Here is a 14028-nt window from a genome sequence, read left to right as displayed (position 1 = left end):
TTTCTTTAAAAAGTCTCATTTATGTGCACGTTTTGGAGACATTGCATCACGTGTCTAAACCGTTACCTCTATACATATATATATATATATATATATATATATATATATATATATATATATATATATATATATATATATATATATATATATAAACTTAGACGAGGAGCTGTCCGTGAGGTACTGCAACAGCAGAGGGCACCAATACTTATTGGTGGTGTGTAGTCCGCCAAACCAACGAAGAAGAAGATAGCGCCACTTCTAACGGTCCAGACTGACTCTGCTCAGCAAGGGAGGCCAGCAGCACCCTGCAGTGAACCAACAACCTTCAATTTCATTGTAAGTATATCATTAGACGTGAAACGTTTATCAGCTGTAACCATAGTTCACTTGGTCAGTTTTCTTGTTGCATTGAAAGCGTTCCTCTGTTACAGGCTTCGCCTTCAGTCCTGTTTAGTTAGATAAAACTGTAGTTAAAGGAACCTTGTTTTGCATGCTGGAGATAATTTGGGCTCACATTGCACTGGTGGCTTCTGCTTTAGTCGTACACATCATTTCTGTAGATACTGTTTAATGACACAATCTGTTTTTCAGGGTGGTGATCCAAATCAGTGTGGAGCAGAATGCACCATAGAGATGTGCAACTCTCCTGTTGAACACCTCAAGACTGAAGGTACACCAGATATAGGAGGAATAAAATTTGAGTCAGTTTTCAACTGTTTAAAATATTTTCACATCTGACAGCCAGGTTTGCCATTTTGATTAGGACACAACATTTTAAGGGCATTTTGTCATATGATGTTGTGCTGTTTCTTAAATTTTTTGTGAAAAAAAAGAATGGTTCACCCACTCCATTCTAAATCGGAGCATTAAACAGTTTAAATACTCTGACTTTTTAAATACTCTGACTTTGATACCTCTTCAAAGCCGTGTGAGGTCACTCCTCAAACAAACTCTCAGGACAGTTAATACAAAACTGGAAATTTTTAAGGCTGTTGCCTCTCATAATTGGTGACAGAGTGGAATATGGAACAGATGATTTTTAACCCACTGCATCCAGACTGCAAATGAATCGCGCATGTGCGAAGCCACTGCTGGCATGTGATCCGCAGCAGCAGAAGAAAAGGACCTGTGAGGCTCAGTAACAGAGATTTAATTAGAAAAGTACAGAAATTTTGCGCCAAAAATATTATTTTTTCTGTATTGATACCTACTGAATCAGTCAGTACTAAAAAGGTATCATGTTTTGGTACCCAGCCCTACTCGCATTTCAGTTCAATTGCAATTATGTCAACGATACAATTCAGTATCCCAATGCATGACGCTAACTTCATTTCAGTTTGTTTGTTTTCATCAACAAATAAAGGAGGTGACATATAAGCTAGAGCAGGGCGATATGACCAAAAATATTTATCACGATATACATTTGAAAATTTGCGATAACGATATAACTGACGATATAATTGACACTAGACAAAATACTTTACAACTCCACAACTTTATTAGTGCAAAAAAACCCCATCAATGTATTTTCACTTAAACAAGCAGCTGTTTTTTATGTGCATTAAAGTTATATAAAAATGTAACAGTGCAAATTCCTTGCTGACAGTTTAACCAAAGGCATTTCCAGTGGAAACTGGCCGACATAGCCTCAGCATAACCATGTATAATATCCACAAAACTTAAAAAGAGGTTATACACTAGGGCTGCCACGATTAGTCGACTAGTCATGATTACGTCGACTATCAAAATCGTCGACGACTGATTTAATAGTCGACGCGTCGTTTGAAGCTTTGTAAGATCCCAAAAGACGCAGGAATAAGTAGTAGGATTTAAGAGTGTAATAACGGACTGAAACAGAAGATGGCAGCACTGCATGTACAAGGATGCCAGCTGCCGTTAAACCCCGAAGAAGAAGAAGAAGCTGTGTCCCAGAATTCATAGCGCAGCCCAGCTCAGTTTCCAACAATGGCGGCAGCTAGTTAGTTTTAATGTTACTCTTATTATTCTTTCTGGGTCACAAAATAAACGTTTAACATATTTTCAGGCGAGAATGTAGCTGTGTAAACCTCAAATATCTGCTCAGTTTATCAAGACACCACATGTTTTCAAAAGCGCTCCTACGTTTTCGGAGACGTCTGTTACCCACTAGCTTGATAGCTAGCCGGGGGCAAGGCTCACTAGAGCTGTGAGAACACCGGACTCCCGGCAAATCGTTTTCAAACCCACCGCCGTCTTTCGCTACTCAGGTTAAACATATTTAAGTCACTTAGATCAGCGGTCCCCAACCCCCGGGCCTCGGACCGGTACCGGTCCGTGAGTCGTTTGGTACCGGGCCGCGAGAGTTGAGGCTCAGGTGTGAAATGTATGGTTTTCAGGGTTTTTATCGGTTTTCAGCGTTATTTTTTTTATCGTTTACTCGGTTTTCCTGGGTCTTTTCACGTGTGTTATGAATAAATCTTCTTTTTTTCGTTACCGGTACTAGTTTTATTTTGTTGTATTTATCCGCGACACATTAAAGGCCGGTCCGTGAAAATAATGTCGGGCATAAACCGGTCCGTGGCGCAAAAAAGGTTGGGGACCGCTGACTTAGATAACTTCAAAATGTTATTGTTTGGCTTTTTTTTTGTATTTTATTTGTTCCTGAGTAAATCGGTTTGGCTGAGATTAAAGTTATAGTTTTTACACAGCTGAATAAACCTCAAGCAGAAAACTGATTATCAGAAGTGTGAGATGCTCGAGAATATACTCCGGTGTCCTGTTATATTTTAGATAGCAAGGAGTTTATTAAACTTCACCGAAACAATCTGCAGATTTCATTAAAATTTAATAAACTATCATTTTGTCTTTATTTTTAGTTAGCACATACCTTAAACACTTAAAGCTGTAAGCTAATGATAGTTATATAAGAGCAGATGCTGCTGGTGCAATAAGCTGTACGTTTTACGTCTAATGGATGCATGATCTGATTAGTCGACTAATCGCAAAAATAATCGGTGACTAGTCGACTATCAAAATAATCGTTTGTGGCAGCCCTATTATACACACACAATACGGTAATATTATGTTGAAGCACAGTACATATCACTCCGTGAGGCTCCTGCCTACGATAACCGTAACGCTCCGACAATCCATCAAGCAGTGCGGGTTCATAGCTTAGCAAAGTCGTACTAAAACATTTGACAGATTTTCGAGCGCCGTGTACCACATAAAATCGTTTCGAGGTCAGTAAACACAACCAGAATTCATACATAAGGCACACGGGATTATAAGGGGCACTGTCGATTTTCAGAAAAATCAAAGGATTGATTTTAAGTGTGCCGTATTTTCCAAACAACACGGTAATAACGACGGCCCGCTAGCATGCCCTACCAAAAATAGTGCTTTGTTGTGTATCTGACGGACGAAAGCCAAACCAGTTCCACACCACTGAAGTTGCAGCATTTTTACAAACCAATTCTGGTTCATCCGTTTCATTTAACGATCCACTTTCGCTCTTCTCATTCTGCGTCGCCGCCATGTGCGTATGTAAACATAGGCACTGCGCATGCTCGTTTTACCCATATTCTATCGCGATATTTCATTTTCCTATCGTTGCCCAAAATTACACCGGTATTACCGTGAACGGTATGATATAGCCCAGCCCTAATATAAGCTACTTTTTTTATTGCTCAAAACTTGTCTGAACACAGACTGCACTTGTTGGTCCACTGTGACGTATGTGGTTGAAGAAAACAAATTCCTGTTATTTTTAGGTTGTACAGTCCTGATCAAAAGTTTAAGACCATTTAAAAAATGGCAAAAAAACAAATCATATTATGCATGGGTTGGATCTTAACAAGGTTCCAAGTAGAGCTTCAACATACAACAAGAAGAAATGGGAGTGAGGCAAAACACTTTTTTGAGCATGCAATTTAGTAACCCTTTAAAGCCGGGCATGCTCCGTTTTGCGTAACTATTTTTAAATCACGGTAGAACCGGAACCATGTAAGGTAGCGCAATAATTTGTTTTGCATATGAAACCGGAGGAGTTGTACTTACATCTTATGCCATCAGCTTGTCCTAGGTCAAGGTTTCCTTCCACATATAGCTTTGCAAAAATTGCATATACAGCGCTTGCAGGAAAAGAAACATAATTTTCCAGAAACACGGTTTGCCGATCCGATCAGCTGTTCATAACACTTCCTACATTGAAATAGGCATTAGCGCAAACTATCGCATGTCCGCCATTACCTGCCCGAAACCGGAAGTGACGATATTTTTGCGAAAAATGTAGTTTTTTACTGATAGGCCTTATAATCCTATACTGGTGTTTTTAAAAGTCATGTTTGACTTCATGCTTTTCTGAATAGTTGCTGGGATGCTTAGAACTCAGATTGCACTGCTTTAAACACTTTATTTAAATGCACATGCTGTTTTCTTTGCAAATTTGCATTATAGGATTTATTTTCGTTTTTTCTGCAGTATATAAAAATTGGTGTATCTCAAAAATAAAACTATGAAGACACTCAAAATAAATTTCCTGTTGTTGTAAACTATTTTTTGCAACTTTTTTGTATTTAACGTTTTGAGGGATAAACCATTTTTGTTTTTAATATTCTCCAGGTGTGACTGTTGCCCCGACTCCACAGCTGGCAGACAGAAGAAAATCACAAGAGTTGGAGATCTGTAAGATGAGGCTAGAGTGGCAAAAGGATAAGATTGATGAGCTCACCAAAGAAAGAGACTATCTAAAGGAGCAATTAGCAGCATGTAAGTCCACTCTTAAAAACATTACATAGCTCGTCACATACTTCCTCTGCCTGAGCACTTGCATAAGCATTTTGTTGAGTAATTTTGTCTGTGTTGTCTTTTTAACTGTTTTACTAGCTCTCAAAGGAACCCACAAGTTCTGTCCAGGATTCCAGTGAGGTATTGAGCATATCTTCACTGTCCTCTGATGGGTCTTTTGATGAGAGTTCTGACTCCTCCATGAGCACAACTTCATCAGATAAAGACAGGAAGAAGAGGAAGAAGGGCAAAGCAAAAAAACTCAAGAAGTCAAAGAAACATGACCAAAAACCAAGAACAAGAAGTTAAGTGATTAACTTAACAGTTTGATTTTGCATGTGGTGTGTTTCATTACCACACTATTACATTAATGATTATGTTCTCTCAAATGCAGTCCAGAATCCGAAGCAAGTGGTCAACCGGTATAACAAGATTTTGAGGCTGTTCAAAAGAGGAGGCACCATGTTTGCTGCTGATTTTGGTTTGAATGTTACTTCATTATTTTACTTTTATAAATTCTGTAGTTTAATTTTAATGATCATACATGTGATACACTTTATGTAAAGAGCTACAAGTCATATAGTTTGCATCCAGCCGTGTTCTGTATTACCTCAAATATTGGCTGATAGTTTATGACACTTTTTATTTTTGTATCAAAATTTGTGTGTCCAATCTGTAAGCATTGTTCTCATGTTTTTGTGATTGGCATCTTAAAAATACATTGCGTTCTGGATCTACCCTGTGTGTTGTCATTTATTTTTTGTTACAATGTACTTTAAAAACTTTCACATCTATAAATAGGTTGTAAGGTATATATGGTCCCCACTTTAGATGGGCTCACTCAAGATACTTTACTAACAAGTAGTAAATGGTTTGTAACTTCCTAAATAAGTTTATTAAGGTATTTATGAGCATTTTAGATAATCTATCAAAAAAGAAGTTGGTCGATAGTGAGTTACAGCTTTGGCAGCCTTTAAGTGACAGTTATAAATGTATTGTAAAACATCTGTTAAGATATATATGAGTGATGAAACCCTGATATTCAGTGTTTATAAAACATCTAGTATGAAACTCCTATGTGTAGTACATGTAGAGTTTATAGTATTATATAGGACTACTAACCATCTACTTACCTTTTACCAGTTATTTTGTATACCATTGAACATCCTGAAATGACTGGTTTGTAACTGATGCAGAGTAGCGTTTATAAATGATTAATCAATGAGTTGTAGAACATGAAAACATAATTAATAAAAAGTGTTGTACATTAGCTTATTCATCATGAATAAAGTGTTTAAAGCAGTGCTTGAAAACTATTAACTGATTATGAGAAATACTAAGAATGGCATGTGATTTTAACAAGAAATAAGACTAAACTTAAAGGTTAGACTTTGGAAAACTCAGCTACTGTTTTTATGGACTGTACATAATAAAAAGGATAATAAAATAAAAATACAAATAAATAAATAATACTAAAATAATTTTTAAACAATTTTAAATATAATTTTTTAAAAATTCAAAAAAATTTAAAATGTCTAAAATAATTTTGTTTTCCACAGACGTACTGTACAGTTATTCCTTAACTGCATATTAACACATCTTTGCTTCATTTTATTCTGATTATCTTTGTCTTCTTCCTGCAGATTATGAGACAAATGCCCACTAAGTAGAGGAGAAGCAGGATCCGACATTCAGTACAAGACTCGTCTTAAAGCTTGCAGGACAATTAAAGTCACTTTCACCTCCTGACAGACTTTAACATCCCATCATGCCATTGATTGTGGTCCCTACTTCCCAGTTGTTCAGGATGCGAGTAGCTGCCCTGTTATTCACCTGTGTGGCATTCAGCGCCGCTGCACGTGGAGCTTATCTGCCCATCACAGTCATGGCTGACTGGTGCATCTTCTGCTGGGCGTTCAGCTTCGCTTGCACTCTGCTGGTCCTGCTGGTAGAGTTGTTCGGCCTCCAGGCCCGGGTGCCAGTGTCCTGGTCCAACTTCCCCATCACTGTCGCCTGCTATGCTGCACTCCTCTGCCTTTCAGCATCCATCATTTTCCCAGTCTTCTTCCTTAAACACCGGTTGTTCTATCGTGTAGCTCGTGACCATCGCATAGTTTCCACAGTCTTCTCCTTCCTGGCAGCGGTTGCCTACATGGGGGAAGTGAGCCTGTCTAAAGCAAGGCCAGGAGAGGTGGCAGGTTACATGGCTACAGCTCCGGGCTTACTGAAAGTGTGCCAGACCTTTTTGGCCTGTATTATCTTCATCCTCATCAGCAACCCAGTGACATACGACCATCATCCAGCTTTGACGTGGTGCATGGCAGTGTACTGCATCTGCTTCATCCTCTCCATGGCTGTGGTGGTGCTGTGTGTGGGAGAGTGGACCGGCTGTCTTCCCATCCCATTCTCCAAGTTCCTTTTGGCATATGGGCTCCTGGCAGTTATCATGTATTTGTCCGCCACCTTCCTCTGGCCCGTGTTCCAGTTTAACTACAGGAGAAACGATGACCCAGAAACAATCGCCGCATCTGTAATCACTGCCATCAATTTCCTGCTTTATTTTGCTGACCTAGTGTACAGTGCCAGGTTAGTGTTTGTCAGTGGCTGAGAAGTGGAGAGATGTAGCACTAATTTTGACCCCCCCCACATCAAGATTCAAGAAATTGAATCTTGATGTGTGCAACACAACTCTTACATCAGCTATCAAAGTGTGAGATTTCACACAATGAAATACATTATGTATCATGAAAAAGTACATTATATACTATTAAAGCCAATAAAGTCAGCACACTGGAGCACAGGGGGGTGGCAAAATTGGGCACTTGCATTTCAACACGCTCTAACTGAAAGATCATCATCTTGTAATCTTTTGTTAATAGTGCTTTAAAGTCATATCAGTATCAATTTCATAATAATGGCAACAAAGTATTATGATATTTGTATTAGTTAAAGAAATTAAGCTTTTATCATAAAACAAATATATCTCAGACTTTTTACTCACTTGGAAAGGAAATAGAATAAGTGAGATGAGCTGTCAAAGATGACAGTATCGATAATTAGTTATACTTAGTCATAAAACGTACTTTTAATTCAAATAAGGATATACATTCTGAGTCATGTGATTTCACCCTTTAAATAATTGCTACAATGAATACAAGAGCTTTCATTTCATTGGAAATCTATACGTCTTTTTAAATACCCAACACTGATACATAAATCACTTGAGAGGAGACCCTGCAGAGTGGAAGGCACTATTCAGTATTTTATGCAACGTTTAGATTTTTTTTAAGTAGCGAAATTTGTTAATATTTATTGTTTACACTGTTGGTCTCTGCAATATTGCCATGTTAAAGCAATTACAGCAGTTTCCAGAAGAGGTTAATCAGTGTTTTGGTGAATAAGTGTGGCAGCTATTTTCATGCCTGTAAAACAAAATCTTGAAAGAAACTTTAAAGGATCCAGGTCCAGGTGGCGGAGCAACCTGAATAAACGGGAAGTACATTGCAAGCAAATAAAGAAGCAGGTATGGCAATGTGATACAGAAAGGAGGGCTGACAGAAATACAACAAAAAATTACTGAATTATACAGAAGCAGGGATCAGACGATTTAGTTTTTTGTGTCTTTGGGACATTTTGACAGGCACTACAAAAACGTGCCACTATTGTGACACTGGGAGAGAACTATTAAAAATGTAAATTATTTTAATAAAAGGAAGATCAGAAAAGGTTAACACTTCAAGGTGGCTTTACAGGATGTAATGCAGCAGAAACATCACAGAAAAAAGTGCAAAGAATAAAGTCCAAACTGGTGTAAATGTGATTAAGCCTTTAGGGATACAGACACTTAGAAAAGAGGAATTTACCCATTTTAACATTTGTATGTTTGTGTTATTTCATAGTTGATTATAGTTTCTTTTTTTGGTTTTCTGAAATTAATGATGTAGTAGCAAGGTGAATAAAACTAATATTAACAGGAAAACGTAAAATCTGACTTAATATTAGACATGTGCTTCTTCTATCCTTTAATATTCAGCATGTTTCTGCACAAAACATGTGTCTTACCTGCAACCAGTCATGTGTAGCTATATACTGTACTTTCTACCTAAATTACACATTACGTGACAAGGGCACAAAAAGAAAAGAATGCAACATTATACATTTACATCATCCACTTCCGGTCATAGCAACATCCCACATCGCAAAATTGGTATTGTCACAATCTGGTTGTAGGAACTCAGGCGCAGAGCGGTTAGACGTCTCCAAAAAACAGTTTATTTACAGCACCAGTGCACAGTATATACAGTGAAGGGAATCCAAAACTCTTAAAAGGGTAGGTCTCTCACACTCGCTCACGTCTTCTTGCCCACACTCACACACGTTCACACGGCAGGGAGGTCACAGGTCCGGGGAGGAAGGTCTGAAGCAGAAGAGAAGGGAAGTCACAAACAAATCACGAATCTCAAATTACTAAGCATGAGTTCACAGGAGCTGAGAGAAACACTAACGTCAGTAATACAATCATCCAGCGACGAGAGGATCTGTGTTCCAGCCTCAAATAGTGCTCCCGGTGATGACAGGTGATTGTTGTCAGGTGTGTGGGCCAAGGGCGGGAGCCCACAGTGAGCTCCGCCCAGGCAGAGAGGGAGAGAGAGAGAGAGAACCAAAACAGCACATGTAGCCTTGTGGGGCCGGCCGGGCAGGCACGGAGACCATGACAGGTATGGCCCAGATCTGGCCCACATAATGTGCTTACACATGGCCCACATACCGCAAAGAATGATGGCCCTTTGGCGGCCCAGATCAGGTTTGCCAGAGGTAGACATGGGCCAGCACAAGGCCAGTTGCAGACATACAGCTGGCTCTGTGCTGGCCCAGATGTCAGCCAAATGTGTACCTTAATCAAGCTATGTAATAACAACATGGGCAGGAACTTAAATAGTGCAAAAGTAACATGACAAACCTCTGTTCAGACAGTGAATTAACTGATTCTTTTCCTTTCCCCCTTATTACTCAAAGCACTCTGTATAACATGCCATATTCACCCAATCACACACTTTATGTGTTTCCTAATTACATTCATACACATTCACACTCTTGACATGCAGATTGGAGGAGCCAGGAGTCAAACCACTCACCTTCCGATCAGTAGGTGACCAGCTCTACCACTTGAGCTACAGCCACCTGGTGGTAAACATGTGTAAACCCTCACTAGGTTTTGGATAAAGTGTACACTCACAAACCTGTCATAACTGAATTTGTAACGTTGGCTACCATAGCAGTATAGTATATTAACATTGCACTTTGGGGTTCCAACTAAAATAGGAAAATAGCAACATAAATAGTGCCATCATTTCCAGACCTGGCCCACATCTGGTTGACATACACCCTGCCATGACACCAGTCAGTCAGTGCCAGCTTGATGCCAGATCCTGGCCAGACCTGTTTTCTGAGCCTGGGCCACATAAACCAAACCACAATCGGGCCAGATGTGACATGCCATCACACAGACAGTGCCGTCTATACCAGGCCTGGCCCATATCTGGATGGCATGCGTCTTACCATGCCAGAAGTCAGCCAGCAGTGCTGGATTGATACCAGATCTGGGCCAGACCTGCTTGCTATGTGGGATGCTATAATAACATAATAACATATAGGGGCTCATAGCAGGACCAATGGAACATTTATCTTATCTGTTCTATAGAAGGGTAAACCTCACATCTATGTTAAGATATTCTGCAAATGCAGAATTCAGCAACTGAAAACAAACATTCAGCTGCACTTTTTATTTCCACTCAAACCGAAACCCTCAGCTCTCTCCATGCCAACGTTTCAAACAGCAAGTGAAAGTAAACCCACAGGAGACAAGCAACGGACGTCAAGCTCTGCTCTTCGCTGATTTTCTGCAAGCATGCCTGGTAAGTTATTTTAACTCTAATATTCTGCAGTCATAACGACCATGTGCATTTTGAGAAGCCTAATAAATAATCGAAGGAAACGACACTTGGTTGGTGCTTTGAGACTATTGTGATAAAATCACAATCACAGAAATGTCGGACCACACCAAGCACGTAGCCTGCTGGCACTTTTCATTTTTTTATGACACATGACTCATCATGTTAATCTGTCAGCCAAATTGCATTAAATACATTTGATTTGAATGGCATTTTCTAGCTTTTTATAATTGAATAAAAAACAAACAAACAAATCAAATTAGCTCGTTTTTTGTCAGTTCACCTAAAAGGCCGCGCAGTGAATGCAGGAAAAAATGAGACCAAGAAATCAAAAGTGAAACCAACAAGAACGAAGCTTGATGACATAACATTGCATTATATTTCAGGAACCACTAGATGGAGCCAAAACCAAACATTGGTAGAGCATAGCTGTTGCTTACTGTCTTCCCATTTTCACCTGAAGGTTATTTTGTGGATGTTTTTAACCTCTTCTGGTGATTTAAGAATTTTACAAATATGTGCAATTGTTTCAGCAAAAGCATAAATGAGTGATAATGGATTTTCCAGCTACATAAATGTACACCATTAATTAAACACTGCAATTCATCTCTTCTAGAACACAGAGGAATCCCCCATCCCTCTGCTAAAATCAGGGAAAGCATCTCTAAGCACGTATGGATCAAATTAACAGGCCCTGCAGCTGGATCTCTCACAGAAGCTTTCTGTCAAAATGTAGCAGGTTTGCAGGAAAACGTGAGCGCTAAAGTGGTAACACTACGAGAAGCACAGAAAGATGACATGACAGGTATCTTGAATAACTAAACAAATAAATGCAGTATTTCTGTGTCATTTCATCTAATATCATTTTTCCAAAGCATGACCTTATTTCTCTCTATGCAACGTAGCAAATGACCTGAGCTGATAAGTACTTTTTTAACAGAAATATGAATAAACATTCTATAAAAACAGGATTATCGAATGTGTTATTTCCCCTCGTTTTGCCATTTTAGTGCCACCAACAATGATTGTCATGGAAGGAAAAGCAGCTGGGGCTCAAAAGTACATCAAAGGTAACAACATGCTTGAGGAGAGATGAGTTTGACTCAGTTGTGTCTCTGAGGAAAGCATCATCACTGACTGCTCTCCTGGTCCTATGTTTTATTCTTTTTTGTAAATAAAATGGAGGAGTCTGGGAGAGCGTGTTAAAATGTCTATTTCATTTCATCCTTGATTGCTTCCTATTTTCTTCCTCTTTCCTTTGTCAGTGTACACAGTCACATCTTTTTTCCTTTTTTTAGCACAAACCTCTATTTAACAAACAATCATTCTCTAATGAGTGATGGCTTAACAACAGACACATTTATGTATACTTTTGATGTTTAATCTTCGAGTTCAAAATTACAACATATGAGTACTCAAATGCTCTATTAATTTTCTGTCTTCACTTGTTTCCAGTGGAAAAATTGTACAGGGTTGTCCTGCTGGGAAACACTGAAGCTGGGAAAAGCACCCTAGCAAACGCCATGTTTGGAGAAGACGTGTTCCAGGTTAACAACACTGAATGTCAAACTGAGTCCAAATCTCTCCATGGAAGAAGGATTACCCTGATCAACACTCCTGATTTGCTTTGCACAAATAGATCAGAGGAGGAGCTGAAGCCTGAAATACTGAGGTGTGTCACTGAGTGCACTCCAGGGCCTCATGCTTTTCTCATTGTGCTCAAAGTGGAGAAATCCACAGAGCAGCAGCAGCAGGCTGTCATTGAGAAAATAAGCCAGTATTTCTCAGAGGAAGTTTTCAAATATGCTACAGTTGTCTTTACTCAGGATAGCCCAGACTCAGATGAAATGAAGATCAAACAATTCATAGATCAGAATAAATATCTGAGTGATCTGATGAGGAAGTGCAAGAGCCGATACCACATCATTAATAAATGCAACCTAAAGGGTGACAACCTCAGCAACCAGTCCCAGGTTACAGAGCTGCTCAATAAAATAGACCAGACAGTTAAACAAAACAAAGGAGTGTGCTACACCAGCAAGAAGTTGCAGTGCGGAGACACCTGCAGTAACATCAGTGTCTCTAAGAATGACATGATCAAACTTACAGGCCCTGCAGCAGAATCAGTGGCAAAGGATTTCTCTGGGCCAACTGTTGTAGTTTTAACTCCGGGATCAGATGTAGAAGAAGAAGTAGAAAAAGAAGACGATAAAGAAGAAGCTAAAAAAGAAGAAGAAATAGAAGAAGAAGATAAAGAAACAGAAACAGAAGCTGTGGAAAGAGAAGACAAAGAAGAAGAAGAAGAAGAGAAAGAAAATGAAGAACATACAAAAGAAGAAGAAATACTGGATGGAAAAAAACCCAAACACCACAGTAAAGAAAGAGGACAATCAACTGGGGGTAGTGGATTTGGGAGCACTGTGGATGCTATATTTCGGTTCTGTTTAGGGTTGGGAAATACCCTAACAGGGTGTATAGCAGCCGCATTAGGGTTTATACTAGCCACAGTCATAAAAGGACTTACAGCAATATCAGGAACAAGGGCAATGCTTAAAGTAAGCAAAGTAACAGAATGGGTAATAGAGAAAATAAAGAAAATAATGAAATGGGTAATAGAGAAAATAAAGAAAATAAAGAAATGGGCAATAGAGAAAATGGAAAATGTAATCAAATTAGTAAAGTGGGTATACAATATATGCAGACTTTTAGCACGGATTAAAAAAATGTATCCGCCTTTGCAAGACCTGTGTCAAAATCAAGGAGTGATAGTACTGGTGTTTGTTTTCTACTCTTTGCTTCTTTCATGGCTTTTTCTTAAAGGGCCTTTTGCTGGGACCCTTATCTTAACACAGTTTCTGTTTCTTGTCATCATTCTTGCCATCATAGAATTTTAGCACAGTTTGTGCACGTGGCCTCTTTCATTTAAAGAACAGCATCACAAGGTTTAAGAAGAAGCACTTGTCTGCCAAAGAAGTTCACTATCCAGGAGAACTATTTACTTTTAAGTGAATAGTTTTAAATTTAGTATATATATATATATATATATATATATATATATATATATATATATATATAGTTTTCTTTTCTTTTTTTAGGATATAGTTTAAGAAATTTGCACAGCAATAAGAATCAGATAAAGGTAGCATGACAGATGTTTGCTTTGATACCCAAAGATTAGTAATGGATAATAGCTTTTGATTTTTAATAACTTTACATAATTACCTCGAGCTTATTGATATCACACTATAGTACATTTCCTGAGTATATAAGTGTTTATTCGCCAGATCTAAGTGTATCTAACAGAAGCAAA

General features: G+C 38.7%; 2 protein-coding genes and 1 long non-coding RNA gene across 3 annotated transcripts; all 3 read left to right on the top strand.

Annotated features, from left to right (window-relative positions):
• The first annotated feature begins 257 nt into the window (after positions 1–257).
• LOC146390829 (uncharacterized) lies at positions 258–5493 on the top strand. The gene is made up of 4 exons (XR_014799108.1): positions 258–336; positions 592–670; positions 4603–4749; positions 4867–5493. It is a non-coding gene; the product is annotated as an uncharacterized LOC146390829 (long non-coding RNA).
• Positions 5494–6341: 848 nt separating this feature from the next.
• Positions 6342–7404, top strand: LOC146390828 (myeloid-associated differentiation marker homolog). The gene has a single exon (XM_084918390.1). The coding sequence runs from the start codon at positions 6536–6538 to the stop codon at positions 7373–7375; it is 840 nt and encodes a 279-aa protein (XP_084774516.1). The 5' UTR covers positions 6342–6535; the 3' UTR covers positions 7376–7404.
• Positions 7405–10613: 3209 nt separating this feature from the next.
• Positions 10614–13701, top strand: LOC146390827 (uncharacterized). The gene is made up of 4 exons (XM_084923819.1): positions 10614–10682; positions 11335–11523; positions 11729–11788; positions 12174–13701. Exons 1-4 carry the CDS (start codon positions 10676–10678, stop codon positions 13610–13612), a joined length of 1695 nt encoding a protein of 564 aa, XP_084779945.1. The 5' UTR covers positions 10614–10675; the 3' UTR covers positions 13613–13701.
• Positions 13702–14028: the final 327 nt, after the last annotated feature.

This window comes from Perissodus microlepis, chromosome 3, assembly GCF_051167445.1.
Source record: "Perissodus microlepis isolate ML-2025 ecotype Zambia chromosome 3, ASM5116744v1, whole genome shotgun sequence".
NCBI lineage: Eukaryota > Metazoa > Chordata > Actinopteri > Cichliformes > Cichlidae > Perissodus > Perissodus microlepis.
Note: the sequence above shows the minus strand (reverse complement) of the source record. Positions and strands in the feature narration are given on the sequence as shown.